This window comes from Camelus dromedarius, chromosome 10, assembly GCF_036321535.1.
Source record: "Camelus dromedarius isolate mCamDro1 chromosome 10, mCamDro1.pat, whole genome shotgun sequence".
In the NCBI taxonomy this organism is placed as follows: Eukaryota; Metazoa; Chordata; class Mammalia; order Artiodactyla; family Camelidae; genus Camelus; species Camelus dromedarius.
The window spans coordinates 71,495,497-71,510,605 of record NC_087445.1 but is presented as its reverse complement, the minus strand read 5'-3'; the positions used below and the strand labels follow the sequence as shown (position 1 = coordinate 71,510,605).

General features: G+C 54.7%; 2 protein-coding genes across 8 annotated transcripts in view; both read right to left on the bottom strand.

Annotated features, from left to right (window-relative positions):
* Positions 1–549: 549 nt before the first annotated feature.
* On the bottom strand, positions 550–8,916 carry SLC2A8 (solute carrier family 2 member 8). Of its 3 annotated transcripts, XM_031450495.2 has the most exons (10): positions 8,773–8,916; positions 8,517–8,679; positions 8,052–8,258; positions 6,609–6,708; positions 4,997–5,196; positions 4,247–4,390; positions 4,041–4,149; positions 3,133–3,306; positions 2,621–2,766; positions 550–1,157 (listed from the first exon to the last, which is right to left on the bottom strand). In XM_031450495.2, exons 1-10 carry the CDS (start codon positions 8,826–8,828, stop codon positions 1,020–1,022), a joined length of 1,437 nt encoding a protein of 478 aa, XP_031306355.1. In that variant the 5' UTR covers positions 8,829–8,916; the 3' UTR covers positions 550–1,019. The 3 variants fall into 3 exon arrangements, with proteins under 3 accessions (XP_031306355.1, XP_031306357.1, XP_031306356.1); XM_031450497.2 differs by lacking the exon at positions 2,621–2,766 and having other exon boundaries at positions 8,773–8,915; XM_031450496.2 differs by lacking the exons at positions 4,997–5,196; positions 6,609–6,708 and having other exon boundaries at positions 8,773–8,914.
* A 3,089-nt stretch (positions 8,917–12,005) lies between these two features.
* GARNL3 (GTPase activating Rap/RanGAP domain like 3) overlaps positions 12,006–15,109 on the bottom strand; it is a 138,697-nt gene continuing 135,593 nt past the window's right edge. For 4 of the 5 annotated variants that reach the window (XM_064490533.1, XM_064490534.1, XM_010984324.3 and 1 more), the window contains 2 exons: positions 14,094–14,220; positions 12,006–12,484 (listed from right to left, as the gene is read on the bottom strand). In XM_064490533.1, the coding sequence (XP_064346603.1) occupies positions 12,307–12,484; positions 14,094–14,220 (305 nt within the window). In that variant the 3' untranslated portion in view covers positions 12,006–12,306. Of the gene's footprint in view, positions 12,485–13,216; positions 14,221–15,109 lie in introns of all 5 variants that reach the window. The other variant, XR_010382808.1, reaches the window with a different exon arrangement.

Genomic DNA, 15,109 nt, shown 5'->3' with positions numbered 1-15,109 from the left:
CCTCACTTCTGTGCAGTGATGCTGGAAAGTGTGGATGTTGGGAGAGAGAGAGCTTTCCAGACAAATTCTCAACAGAGGTTCTGTCTGGAAAGGTGTAGGTGTGACTATTTTATTATTTATCTAAACAAAAGAGGTTAATATTTGTAAAGTGCTTATTAGGACAGTGCCTAGCAGATGGGTAACTGCTATAAAAAATAATATTAAATAAATCTGTGTTTTCCAATTTTTCTACAGTGAACTCATATTATTATATAATAGATAGTAAAAGTGATTTGTAAAAGACTTCTTGCTCCATTAAAGTTGGTATAAAGAGAGGCTTCTTTTTTTGCAGTGGAACTCAAACAAGATTTGATGACTAATGATTCAGGAGACTGAGCTCAAGGAAGGAGCCAGAAATAACCTCTGAGTGCCAAAGGCAAGCCTGGCTGACCATGAGAAAGCAGACCCACGGATGTTCTTGGCAAGGCCCAGTTCACGGGAGGCTAGTTTTACGGAAGGGACACGAAAATGCCCTTCTTGACTGCAGCCCACACAGAGGTCACGGCCTGATTTTGAGTCAAATCTTTATTAGGCAAAATTCCTTCCTGACAATGCAGCCACTTGAGGATAAACCATGGGCCATCACCCAGCCTCCAAAAGCATCTTCTCCAGAAAACGAGCAACCAAGAGCCCCCCTTCTCTGCTGTCACTTTCGTGTCATGACAGAGACAGTGCGTGGAGGACTGGCTGCCGGACAGCAACACGCTTGCTCCCGAGCTGCAGGGCAGCAGAGGAACTGGACCGCGGGGCTGGGACCCTCAACCCTGTGCTTCCCTGGGCTGGGGAGAACTGGGCAGGAAGGAGGGACCCCAGAGGACAAGGCTCCAATGTGCTGCAGTCCTGGATCCTGGCTCCCTGGGGACAGGCAGGGGTTCCAGGCTCCAGCTGAGGCTCAGTTTGGAGTCACGGGCAGGTCCCAGCCCCTCCGAGGCCCAGAGCCAGTCCAGCTAGGAGGGGTAGCCACTCATGGGAAGAGGCTGTCATCGCCCTTCAAAATGAGCTGTGATTTGCTCCAAAGTCTTTCCTTTGGTTTCAGGGACACAGGCCAATGTGAAAAGGACACTGAAGATGCAGAAGGCAGAGGCCAGCCAGAAGGCACCGTAGGGCCTGAGCACCTCCTGCAGAGAGAGGAGAGAGGCTGCGTATGGACGTGGCAGGTCAGGAGCCAAGGCCCTAGCCGGGCCAGCCCTGCACAGCCTCAGGGGAGTGGAAGAGGGTCTGGTGCGGCCATCCAGATGCCTTGGCTGAGCTCCGTGTGGCTGATGACACTGAGGCTCACTGTGTTGAAGCGACTGCCCCCAGGTCAGAGACCCACTATCAGGGGTCTGACTCCAGGGCCACAGAACTCCCCTCTGCACTCAGCTTTGGCCCTGCCTCTGTGGTCCCCGCCCCCTGAGGAGTCTCTCTTCTTGGTGCTGGACGAAGTGGGTGAGCTATCAATAGGTGGAGATGGGGCCGTGGGGGCACACAGGGGCACTCAGGGCCCTTGGCAGTGGAGGGGAGAGTGAGTGATTTCCTTTGGTCAGAGCCTGTCCACCCTCCCAGCCCAGCCCCAGTGACCTCCCCGGTGCCAGAACCAAAGGCTGCTCCTTTCTCAGCTCCTCTTCCTCTGGGACCTAGTGACCCCACCCTTCTGCCCTGAAGCCCTTCTCCTGGCCTCTCTGTACACCCCTGGGTCACTCTTAGGTCCTTTGCCACCTTCCCCCTCCTTTACTGTCAGTCTCCTCCAAGCTTACCGCAAGTCATTTCCACCCCCAGGCCTCTGCCCTGGTCTCCCTGCTGTGTCCCCCGGGGCAGCCCTGCCTGAGCAGGCCCAGGCCCTGCAGAGTCCGGGCCAGCCCCAAGCATCCATGCCTCCCATGACCTGCCTCCCTTTGCCCCAGCCCAGCCTCCAGGTGGTTCATTCTCCTACCATTGTCCCCTGTCATAAAGGGGACCCTGTCCGTCTCACTCATTGCTGCTCTGGCACCCTGATCAGGCTGGATGTGACCTGGGGGGATGAATGACTAACAAACGGCCTGACTCTCTGCGCCAGAACCGTCCCCCTGATTGGATGGGAAGCCCTGAGCCAGGGACCGTGTCTGTGTCAGTCCATTCATGAGAAGGTGGCAAAATGTGGAAATGAACCGATACTCCTGTCAACCCTGAGGGGAAGGTACTGTCACCCTTCTCCATCTTCAGCCAAGGAAGCTGGCATAGAGGAAGGAGAGCAGCACACCCCAGGTCACAGTGGGGAGGTGGCCAAGGTGGGGTTGGAGCCCAGGCCTGTCGACACCAAAGCCAGAGTTCTTCTCACACAGCCCTGCTTCTCCCGTGTCCCCAAAGTCCAATGGTGGAGCTCAGCCCGGCTGTCCTTCCACCCAGACAACCTGGAGGCTCCCAAGTGGTCACAACCTGGGTTCCTTGCCACCCCTGCCTGTCTGCTTACCCTCACCCTTGAGCAAGATGGCGGTGTCGCAGGATGGTGGGGCCTCAGCCTGCACGTGAGGCCACTGACCCTGAGTCTTTTGTAACAAGAGTAATTCTTAAAAGGACTTCTCTGTTGACTGTGTGACGGGAGGCCATCAGGGCCAGCACTCACCATGAGGCTGCTGAACTCTTTTGTCACCAGGAAGGCCATGAGCCAGTTGGTGAGGACGCAGACACCGGTGGCCACGCCCTTGACGTGCAGAGGGAAGATCTCAGACATGAGGAGCCAGGGAATGGGCCCCCAGCCCACAGCGAAGCCTACGGGAGCAAGACAGGTGTCAGGGCCCACGAGGCTGGACCCCTCGGCTCGCCGCAGGCACGTTGGGCTGCAGCCGTGCGGGGCAGCCTGGCTGTGGGCTGAAGGGGCCTGGGTTCCAGCCTGGGCCCACCAGCTCAGCGCCTCACTGTACAGAATGGGATAAGGATGGGGCCTGCTTGGAGGGGGGGTGGTTGGAGCTAAGTGAAAGGAGCAGAAAGGGCTTAGCTTGGTGCCTGGTACACGGTCAGAGCTACAAATGCAGAGGTGAGGCTGGCTAGGCCCAGACTCACTGGGAGCCGCAGGGACCTGGTGGTGACAGGGCGTCCCCATGAGCCCCTGCTCAGCCTGCCCGTGGGCCCCCTCACCAGCGATGAAGAGGCACATGCTGCCCACCGCCAGCCAGGCCAGCCCCATGCTGGCATCGGTGGGCTCCATGGAGATGGGCGTCCAGAGTTCCACGTGTGAGGAGTTGCTGGGGCCATCCTGGGTCAGCTTGAAGTAGGCGCCAAAGGCACTGGTGCTGAACACCATGACCACACCTGCAGGCGGAGGGTGGTGGGCAGGGCGGGGCAAGCGGGCCACAGCGCGCACACGAGCACTCGGGCTGGGGTCTCAGTGCAGCGTGGCCTGGACACCTCTGAGAGGGGCAGCGAGCAGGGCTCTGACTGGGCAGCACCCACCCCAGCGCTGCCAGCCCCGGCTCAGACCTCAAACCTCAGCGAACTCCAAGGAGGCCCCGGAAGCAGACCCTCCCTGGCCTGAGGGAGCAGGGGCAGTCACAGCGGCAGCAGCACGACTTTCAGACCCACTTCCCCAGTACCACCCAGGGCTGCTGGGCCCAGCGGCGTGGAGGGCCTCACTTGGGTCATCTCCCAATCCTCCCAAGGGCCCAAACTGCCCCCACTTCACAGGGGGGAAACTGGCTCAGAGAGGTTAAGTCACTTGCCCAAAGATGACAAGCTTCTGAGCCATTTCACCCCTGGGCCCCATTTCCTCCTCGTCAGCTGGGGCCCTGAGGGCACCTTCTCCTAGGTCCATTGCAGAGGTTCAGGCACAATGCAGGGATGCCATTAGCACAGGCCTGGTCTGCAGGGAGCGCCCAGGGAGAGCTCTAGTTAAGTCCCGGCCTCCTCCTCAGGGATGCTCAGCGGTTGTCCTCTTCCCGCAATGCGGTGACCTCAGCAAAGACCCTCCAGCCTCCGGCGGGGAGCTTGGCCTGGGCCACCCTACTTGCTGAGGCTGAGAGGGCTGAGTGTCCACCCCTGGGCCTCACCTGACAAGGCCAGGAGCAGCCTCCGCCCCGCCCTGTCCATGACGAGGGCTGCTATGGCCGTGAACAGCACCTGGATGACGCCCACGACGACCGAGGCCAGGCTGCTGTCCTGCGGAAGGGCCGAGGCGGGTCAGGCAAAGACCCCGGGATTGGGTTCCTCCCATGCAGCAACCAGATGAGGCAGGCTGGGGCAGAGGCCTCTTTACCTTGAACTTGGCCTCCTGAAAGATGCTCTCTGCATAGAACATGACAGCGTTGATGCCTGACAGCTGCTGGAAGGCCATCAGCGAAATGCCAATGATGAAGGGCTTGTAGATGCCAGGACGCTGCAGCTGCACCAGGCGGAAGCCCTGCCCAGACAGAGACCGGGCATCAGTGCTCTCTCCCCCGTCCCCAGGCTTTGAGCCCATCATCCTAAGGCCTGGTGGAGGGTGGGAGCCTGTTTCTTGTCCTGACCCCACCTGGGCCCTGGGTTCAAAGACAGGTCCCCATCTGTAAGGTGACAAGATCCTCACCTCTCCACCACCACCACCAGGCATGTGCTGTGACTCCCATTTTACAGATGAAGAGACTAAGGCTTAAAGAAGGAAAGGTCATACACTACGTAAGTGGCAGAGACTCAATCTTCTCCCCTTCCCTACAACTTCCTGTTTAAAAATTCCAAGTCCTCAAGTCTGCACCTGCACTTCCCTCTGACCTGGCCCGGCCTTTTTCTTCCTGGGACAGTAAGGTTAAGGCTCAGGCTTTCCCAGGGTTGTCCAGCCAAGGAGTGGGGCTTGAGTGGGCCTCTGCTTGCCTGCACACAGGATCGCACCCCCAACTCACCCCACCGTGTGTGCGCGCAGGTGAGCACACAAGCGTGCAGCCTTGGGGACAGGCTGGGTTGACCTTGCCTGGCTGCAAAGGGGCGGTATCTCATTGTCCCCTCCCGCCAGCTCTGGCTCCCGGCCCCTCACCTGGTGCTCAGCCCTGACAGGGGGCTCTTCCCAGCCCTGCTCGGAGCCCCACAGGAACTGCATGGCGGCCATGGCTTCCTGGTGCTTGTGCTTAGTCAGCAAGAAGCGAGGGGTCTCGGGCATGCAGCACATGAGCAGCAGCATGAAGGAGGGGGGCACACAGCCCAGCACGGCCAGCCAGCGCCACTCGAGGACCCAGCCTGGTTTGGAGCGGGGGGGTCAGACATCAGAGCTGGGTGAACCAGCCTGAACCTTCTCCAGGAGTGTGTTCCCCTCAGCCAACCCCAGGGTCTCAGCTAGAGGGTAGGGACCTCACTACCTTTGCATGACCACCCTCCTGTTCATTATTGATACTGTCATTACTGTTGTTAAGTGTTGTAGAAATGACGGGAGGTGATCAGTGAACATTTATGTGGCTATTAAAGGATGAGGCTCTCGCTGTGCACCCACGTTGTACATGGCACCACTTGTCTAAAAGGTAGGGTGGGAGAATAAATATGTGAGTCCTCCCACATGCAAAGACTCTCTGGAAGGCCACCAAGAAGCAGGCAAGGCCGGCTCCTCTAGAGAGGAAGGGGGACAGAGTGGGGAAGACTTTTCATGGGACACCAATCAAAACTCATGGAAATGGATCAATGAAAGTGCAGATTATGATGACCTGGGGCTAATTCTATGGGTGTATCCACACTCATGTGTCTGTCCATGGCAGGGGCTTTGGCACACTACTGGCCCCAAGGCAGCGAGGGTGCTGCAGAACTCTGAATTAGAGTCAGGAAGGTAAATAGGTGAAAATGAAAGACCACAGACCGGCGTGTTGTCCACTCTGAAGAACCAGAGGGCACATGCCCCAAGCTCTGCCATGGCCCATCAGGCCCTGAACCCCCATCCCCACCACGGTCCTCAGTCCATCCCTTGACAATTCTCTTAAGATCTGCTGCCAGGCACTTTTCACAGTATCACTTAATTTAATCCCTCAGCGGCCTTGGACTAGGTAGGGTTATCTCCACTTAAAGACAGGGACATTGAGGCTACCAGGGATGGTGTGACTAGGCCAAGGTCACACAACTAGTAAGCAGCAGAGGCCCCTGACCTTGGACTGTCAGATCTGAAGCCTGCCCTCTTTCTGTCCCAGTTCTGGTGAAAAATGTCTGCCTCTGGAAGCTTCCTCATGCTGGTCCCAGCTCTGACCCTTGGGTCCCTGGAACCTGCCTCCTTCAGGCTGCAAATCCAGTACTGATACTTCTGAGGGAGACATGCTTGGGCCCTCCAACCTCCTGGGCTAAAGATTTTGGGGTTCCCCACCAACCCCCAGAATCCTGTTTGGCATTGCAGTGAGGTACTGGCCTAACCAGCCAGTGCTCCCCACACTCCTGGACTGGGCTTCTGCTGTGGGAAGGCGAGGACGTCACATCCTCCAGCTCCCCCTAGAACCTGGTCACAAGACCCACACAACCCAGGGCCTCAGGGAGGTGGTCTAGGAAACTGGCATCTTGGGCAGTGGCTGTGTGACCTCGGGTACGTCTCTTGACTTCTCTAAACTTCAGTTTCTATATCTGTAAAACGGCCACACAGCCATTACCAGGCATCAAAAGAGGTAACATGGAAACTATACCTGCCAGGTAGGCTAGGAGGATGCCTATGACCACCATCAGCTGCACACAGGAGCCGAGCAGCCCCCGCACTTCGGGGTAGGCAATTTCGGAGATATAGACCTGTTGACAATTAAGATGAGATGCAAAGCCTCAGCCATTCACAGCTGAGGAGAGCCTTGACTGGGGCAGCTGCAGGCCCCGTGGGCCCCTAATCGCAGGACCCTGGTTAGCAGAGCCCTCCCGACACCTCCCTGGCCCCTACCAAGTGATCCGCAGCAGGTGTTTAAAGGGTACGTACATGGCTGCTGTGTGTGTGGTGGGGAGAGGGCACAGAGCTTTCCAAACTCATTTACTTGTATGCATACCCTTGACAAAATGTAGATTCTGACGCTGTGGGTCTGGGGTCCAAGATTCTGCCTTTCTAACTAGCTCCAGGTGACACCCAGGCTGCTGGCCCAAGGACCATTCTGTGAGTGGTATCCTTGGAGTGAAAGCAGGAACTCTGCACCTCAATTGCTACCAGTGGCTCCTCTGGGCTCAGGAAGCCAGAAAGCCCTTGCCCATGCTTCTAAGTTATTCCATACCTTATGCCCATGACTAAGACAGCTGTGTTTTTGCCTAGTAAAAAAATAAAGTAAAATAAAATCTAATCTAGCTGCTGCCTGTTGCCCAGCAAACGCAGGTGAAAGGAGGGGTAGGTGCAAAAGGATGGACTCTGAGCTACTGCTTTCAATCTGGACCAGGTTAGGGTGTGTGCAGTTCGCTGATCACCCAGTAACCCCAGCTGCCAGGGTCCAAGTCCCTCCACAGGCCGTACCAGGGCCAGGGCTGTATGTGCAAAGTCTCACTGAATCCTCACAACCACAGCACGAGGTAATGCCATTATTCCCATTTTACAAGGGAGAAAACTGAGGCGCAGAGGGTTGCTCTGCCCTGGTAAGTGGCTGAGCCAGGATTTCACCCAGATGTGCACAGCTCCAAAGTCAGCCTGGCCAGTGCTGGGTCAGGAGATGGTGGGAGAGGAGGGGAAGCAGCTGGAGGACCAGTTTGTGAGCAGTGAAGGGGAGCGGCAGGTCCCAGCAGCCTTTGCCCTTGAGGACAAACCAGAACAGGATTTTCCTGCTAAACTGTAGTCAGTGGTCTGAATGACAAGAGGGATGTAAGCCACACTGTGAGGCTTCTGTTGACCATCCACAGATGCCATATTACTTGTAGAGCAGAGAGGCCCTGTTAAGTGGCACAGTCCTGGGTTCGAGTAATAGCTTCACAGTCTGACTAGCTGTGCCTCCACAAAGGACTTCAGGTTTCTTAAGCTCACTTCATCTGTAAACGGACTATAACAATGGCTCTTTCCAAGCCCATTTCGAGTGCAAGGAAGATGAAGCAGGGAAGGGGCAGGTGCTACGCACCCAGGAGGCCGCAGCCAGGGAGAACCAGGCTTCCAGGCTGGGGGACACACTCACCGGAGCCACTAGCGAGGCAATGCCGCAGGCCAGGCCCGTGAGGAGGCGGCCTCCGAGCAGCATCCACACGTTCTGAGCCGCGGTGATGACGGCAAAGCCGGTCACGAAGGGTACGGTGCAGAGCAGGAGGCTCAGCTTGCGCCCGGCGAGGTCTACGAGCCAGCCGCCCAGCACGCCCCCCGCCGCGGCGCCCAGGGTCACGATGGCCTGGGGGCAGGGCGATCGCGGGCTGAGGAGGGGGCGTCAGGGCGCCGCGGCCCAACCTCGCCCTCCACCCCACCCTCAGAGGTCTTGGGCCGGGGGAGGGGAAGAGGATGGGGGACCCCTGGCAGGGCAGCCGGGACGCACTCGGCGGAGGGTCTCAGTGCCCGCCTGAAGCAAGGCACGGGGAGGGTCCCAGGGCCCATCTTAGGGGTGGGCGGAGGAAGGTCCCGGGAGGGCTGGAGGGGGAGCCCGAGGCCTCACCCCGAACCAGGAGGCGGCGGCGGCATCGAGGCGCGGGGCCGGGGGCGCGGCGCGCCGCAGGCTCGGAATGGCCGGGGAGCTGTAGCCGAGCGCGAAGCCGAAGCTGAGCGGGCCCAGGGCGGCGGCGAAGGCGGCGAGGAAGACGCGGCGGCTGCGGGGAGCGCTGCGAGAACAGGGCGGTCGGTGAACGGCGGGGCCTGGGAGCAGCGGAGGGGAGAGGCCGCGTCCCCAGGCCCGGCTCCCACTGCTCGCTCACCTGCCGCCCGGGGGCCGCAGGAGCGGCTGGGTCTCCTCCTGGTCCTCAGGCGTCATAACCGCAGCCAACGCTTGCTGGGTCAGCTCTGCTGCCTAAACTGCCGCGAGTCCCGCGAGTCCCGGCACCAACCCCTCAGGCCAGAGCCAGCCAATGGACGGTGAGGGGCGGCTCTGGGGCGGGATCGGCGGTGTGGGAGCAGCCAATGGGAACGCAAGGCGGGGTTAACGTCTGTGCTAGGAGCCGCCCTTCAAGTCAAGGTGGACCAATGGAAGCAAAAAGCCGGTAGGCGACGCGCAGTGGAACCGCCCCTAAAACAGAGCTATCCGATGTATAGGCGGAGCGGAGTTTGTATCTGGGCCTGGAGCACAGGACCACCCAATAGGAGTGTGGTGCGAGCCCAGAGGCGGGGTCATATAAACTACCTCAAACTTGTCTGCCAGTGAGGTTGGAGGGCGGAGATTGCACTTGCGCCTGGGGCCGCCTCTCCATCCAGCTTCGACCCGTGAAGGCGCAGCACGTGGGCCGAGCCCAGGAATTCCTGCTCCCACTCTGGTCAGCTGCAGCTGTCACCCTCGGTCGGGTCTGTGGTTCCTGCCCGGTATTAACTGCTGCCCTGGGGTCTAGGCAGCTCTGCCCACTGAGAACCGCAGGGAGGAAGGTCTCCAAACAACGGTCCTGGGCCGTTCTCCTCTCGGATGCCGATGCCGAACCTGGCCCGGCCCTGCTCCTCACGTCTCGGAACCCCCAGATTGCTGACAGCTACGGAGCCGACGACGACAAGGACCTCCGGGTGCTGGGGACCTGTGTTGGGCGAGGTCCCCCACGCCGCATAGGTGTGACTGATCTGGGCTTAAATGGTGATCCCCACGCTCCCTGTTAAATTCCACTCACTTCACAGGTAATCCTGACTCTGGAATATTCTTAATACCTCCCAACTTTGACTCCCCTGTAGATGTTAATAGCCAACCTCTCTACGTGTCTGCACCCAAGTCACTGCAGGAGATGAGGATGATGAACTCAGGGCTCTGCAGCCTCTCGCCATTGGTATGCTCTCTGGGTGCAGGCAGCACGGGTGGAGTGCTGTGTAATTCTGGCAAGAACCAGGGCTAGGAAGGTAAAAGAAGCTTGGCTTCTAAGCCCTCTCTGGGCCTCTGTTTCCTCATCTCTAAGTGGGGATGACAGTATCTGTCTTGCAGGAGGGTTTTGGGTAGGGGCAATGTAAAAAGACCAAACACATGCAAAAGTACTCAAATGCTATCAGGTATGATTACAATGGTCGTTTGACCTAGTGCAGTCACCTGATTGTACTAACTTTTAAGACTTAGGCAACCACCCCTCGTGATTCCTCAGCATCTTGTGCTCCAGTCATAAATTCTTATCATTGCTTGTGATCACCTGTTTACTTCTCTCCCTCCCCCAATGGACATGATCTCCTCCTCCAGACAGTGGACACTTGGTGTTTGCTGAGGGGATGGACACCTCAGACTCCAAGGGCAAACTGCTGCATTAGACAGCTGACTTTGCAGTTCAGCCTGTGGGGTATGCAGAGGCTTGTGTAGACAGGATGATCCCATGAGCCCAGGTAACGCCAGCCAGCCCTCTGAGCCAGGGACCCCTACAAACCTGCTCCTGCTCTCCAGCTGGTCATCTCCCTCCCTTGAGTTTGTAATATTCACTTCTTGGCCTTTGTAAGCAGATATTGCTGCCAGAGCAGCCTCCCGCCCCACCTTTAAATGCTAAACACCCTCAATCTGTTTAGTAGGATCAAAAATCCTTTCTACATTCACTCCTCAGATCTGTGACCCTTGGCAAATTGTGAGGTGGCTGTGATGCTGCCAATCTCTTTGGAAGAATGGTCTAAATAGCCCTTAGTTTTTCTGTTCCAGACTGAGAGTCAAGAAACTTCAGAGAGAAAAAAAAAAAGATGACAGGAAACAAACACATACAAGCTCATGAAGCTTACAAATTATTTTACCATGAAAAACACCAGCCAGATCCAACTGATACAAGGCACTCAGCCTGGGTCTGTAAGGTAGACAGGGGACAGAGACCAGCTCTGAGGTCAGAGAACTCACAGGTTCAAATCACTGCCCCTTTCTGAGCCTCAGTTTCCTCATTTGAAAAGAATAATAAAACCAAATTCACAAACTTTTGGTGAGGTCCAGATACAGCATGTAGTTGATCTTGTGTTTTCCCCTACATACGAAAAGGGCATAACAAAACACAGAAGAATGCGAATGCTGAATGCTGCAAAAACTTGAAGACTCCTTTGGTTATAGACACCCCGCCTGGCCATACCTAAAAAGCACTGTCAATACTGTCGCCTCTTGCCTTCTGCTGAAGGGGACCAGGCAGCCTTCAGCTTGGATTCACCCTGTTGGATAGTTTGTGCAATAGGCAGAGAGGAGAGCTCTCTCCATAGTGTACAAGGCCAAGGAGGTAGGGTCCAAACTTCTGTAAAATCTTTCAGATCAGGGTGATGTCAAGCACAGGTCCCTGCGCTTAGGGAGCGGACCTGCAGAACTCCTCAGAGCCACTTTCACGGGGTAAATGATCTCAAGTTTCTTTTGATGGGTAATATAGGCAAGACGAGATATAATAAAACAGAATCTGTCAGACTAAAGCCAAAGGTAAATTACCGTCTTTGCACAGATTAAAAATTTCACAATGTCAGTGAAACTAGGTTTTCCTCCTTTCCTCTCCACTGGCTGGGGGCCGACATCTCACTGTTTCATTTGCACTTGGCCACACCCTCATTTTCTTCTCACTCTTAGCAGGGAGCAATGGAAGGCAGATACATGATCAGGGGAAGTATAATCATCTGGTTCATGTGAAAGAGCAAAGGGGACCCGAACAAGAGGAGGGAATTTGAGAATGATTTTGATGACAAAGAGTAACTTTTTTGGTTATATGATTTCACAGTAACAATAAAACAAACAAGTAAAACAGGCTCGTATACCTTATCATTTTTCATGAGACATACGAAGAAAGAAGCAGGAGCTTCTAAGACGTAAAAATGCAGCTGTTCTCAAGTCTGCAGGCAGGAACACAGCTGGTCCCAATCACAGTGAACTGAAACAGTAACACGGGCCAACGGTGCAGAAAGAAAACTTATTTATAATAAATTTTCAAAGCAATGGCTTTTCTTTATAAAAGAAACACATCATGTGACAAATCAAAACTGTAATGAAAAAATAATTTCTCCATCTAAGTATATAAAATATAAGAGAAGGTTGCAGTAAATAAGAATGAACATTTTTGATTTATTCAAAGTTTCAATCTAAAACCTCAATGAAATCTACCACCTTTATTACAAGGGGACTGATGGTTTCTGAACAGAAAGAAACAAAGGTCAAGAAAGATGGCACTGGGCATTGGAGGGTGACCCAAACTGGCCGAGTGTGCAGAAGGTTTGGTCCAAGAGATCATGGACAGGCTAAAAGCCACATTTTGTTGAGAAATGATGTCAGAACTGGCTAAAGAGTATAAACCTCCATAAGAAAGTGAAAGATGGCAAACTCATTGGGACTCTGTTTACTTCAAGTCAATGATGTCTTCATCCAAGTAAGCTGGGAGCTGGAAGGGGCTGCTGCCCCACACGGGGCTGCCTTCTCGCTCTGCCCCAGGGTCCTGCTCGGAGCTTGCTGACTGGTAAAGCCCCTCAGGATTGGCTTCAGAAGTAGAAGGACTTTCCAAGGAGCTTGACGTAATCCTAGAGGAGAAAAGTCACTGTGAACGGATCCTGGGGTGCACCTCGGAGCTGGCTGCTTTGTTTCCAGCTCCTCTAAACTCGGGAGCCTGTCTCTTCACCCCCGCCATTACAGGGGAGAGGTGGGGAGGTGCAGGAGTCACCTCCACCCCAACACAACTTAGGTTCTGCCGGCAGGAAGCCCTACCTCATTGGATGTTGTGGGTTTTAAAGGCCGGTTGGTGACACATAGGTCTTTGTGAGGTAAAGCCGGAAAATGTCACTCAGCCTAAAACCTTCCCATGGCTCCCCATAGCCTGAGGACAAGGCTGAAACTCCTGACCACAAGCCTATGGGCCCCAGGACTGGCCCCGCTGACCCCTCCAGCCTCCTCCCAGCCCACCCCGCCCTCTCTGTTTCCTCCTGCACTCAGGCGCTGGCTCTCTTGATAGCTGCAAAACCAATTTGACCAAATTCAGGGAATTCATTCATTCAGCAAGTACTCACGTAGCCTGCAAAAGCCCCCAGCCCAACCTCTGGCCGCTGCTCGTGACCTCTCATCCTTCTCTGTGCTCAAGCTGACCCACCCTCCCTCCCTCCCTCTCTCTCCCCAGGGCCTGCTATTCCTGCTGTGGAGGGTCTGTCCCCTGGCCCCTTCTCATTCAAAGCTCAGCTCAGTGCTGTTTCCTCAAAGAGGCTTCCTTGATACCCCCCCCATCAAGTAGACCTTGTATCTGCTCCACCCCCATCACTTACCTTCTTTTGAATTTCCTTGCAGCACCCGTCACTAATGGAAGTGATAGAATTTGTTTATCTGTTTACAGATTTATTGTCTGTTTCTCCACACTGGAATGTAAAGTCCATGAAGGCAGGGGCCTGGTCACACAATAGGGGCTCAAAAGGGTATCTGATTAAAGCATGAGTGAGAGCTGCCTCTTCCTCAGCCAGGCTAATGCTTACTTGATTTGTGAGACTTGGCTCGGCCTTTCCTGATGTTTGAGATCCCCCTGCCCCAGGTGATGGCACCCTCATTCCTCTGCATCACCTGCCACCCTGGACTGCTGTACTTCCTGCCATGTCCTTGTTGGCCTTGCCTCCCAGCCTGTGAGCCCCATGAAGTTCAGTGCCGCATCCCTAGCTCAGTGCCAGGTGCTCCAAGAATGTGCACTGGGTGAATTAATGGAGCCTGGATATGTGCCCCCTTACGCTCCACACAGGAGCACGGACGCTGTTGCTTGAGGGGCACAGAGAACCTTAGGGGATAAATCAGTGGGATTCAACAAATATTCATGGACACATGGTAATGAAGTGCCATTCGGCAAGGCTTTTTTTATATCCACCAGAAGTACTGGAGAGTGCCTATTTCCTGCCACTCTTACTGAGCATTTTTGTCTTAAAAAGACCCTGTCAGTCTGGTGAGCAAAAACAAAGTATCTTACTGCGTACTTGTTGGATTGCCAGTGAGGTTGCCCGTTTGTCTGGGCCCCGCCCTCAGGCTGTGCTCTCTGAGGACCCTCAGGAGCTGGATGCTGACCCATGGTATTGTCATCCAGCAGAAAGGGCCTGGTGGCCATCCTGTGACTTCAGGGGCCACCACCCTGAGTGGGGCTGCTGGGGCTGCTTCTCCCTTTACCTGTCGCTGCTAGTTGATCTCACTGTCTCTGGCTTGGGGCCTCCTTGGTTTTCTTCCAACCGCTTCCGGGCTTTTGATTTGGGCTTTGGGGCTCCTTCTGACCTGGGCCCACCATCATCAGAGAGGCCTGGATTGCAGGGGAGAATCATAGGTCAGGGGGTCATTATCACAGGGCTGCCACAGGGATGAAAAATGCCCTTTTTTCTCTTGGTGGAGCTGGGGCATTATTGGGATCAAGGCAGGAAGAATGACGATAAAGTCTATATTCTTAAAAATTTAATTGGTTTTCTTGTCTTGTTGGTAGTTCTTTTTTTCTGATTAGAATGAATATATGTATTGCAAAAAAAAAAAAAAAAAAGACTCAAAAGAGTCTAATGAAGGGGAGAAAATCTAGAGTCCTACCACTGGAAACTGTAATCCTCCAACTCAGAGGTTCGATTTCTGAAAAGCACAGTGGTTTGCAAAACAGTAGTTGGCAGATCAAGCTTTCATAGGGAATAGCAAGTTAAAAATGGCAGTACTCGTTTTAAAAGCACAGTGGAAGGCACCAACTTCTAACACAAACTGACTTTGCCAGTGTCAAGGCCTGCCCAGTCTGGTGGCCCGAATCCCCTTCTCCAGTTGGTCAGGAAACATTACTGCAGAGCAGGCATGTGACAAGGCCGACTGTCCTTGCCGTTTTATGCCATGTAGATCCTGATGCAAGATTTCAAACCAGTTCTTACTGGTTTGACATAATACTTCCATTTTTTCTCCTTTTGTTTTCACAGTTCCAAACAAAAATCTTAAAACAGTCCAGACTTTTCGCAATTATCCTGGTGCTTTATGCCACTCTGTTCTGGTCTCCTAGCTGTAAATTGACAGATGAGGGCACAGCAAAGACCTTTCACCTCTACCACCCTGTAGACTTGCCCCACTGTCCAGGGCCTTCGGGAGGCGTAACTGAACTGTACTACAAATACGCAAAAAAACCAAATGCAAAAGACTCCACCCCATGTGAATTTAGATGTTTGGAT

What these genes read in the sequence shown, in the direction of transcription:
- SLC2A8 (XM_031450495.2), bottom strand. Translation starts at nt 8,828, where the DNA reads ATGACGCCTGAGGACCAGGAGGAGACCCAGCCGCTCCTGCGGCCCCCG. An exon ending in TTGCCTCGCTAGTGGCTCCG is followed by an intron (nt 6,709 to 8,051) that starts GTGAGTGTGTCC and finishes AATTGTCAACAG; the next exon opens with GTCTATATCTCCGAAATTGC. An exon ending in CATGTGCCTCTTCATCGCTG is followed by an intron (nt 2,767 to 3,132) that starts GTGAGGGGGCCC and finishes TTGCTCCCGTAG; the next exon opens with GCTTCGCTGTGGGCTGGGGG.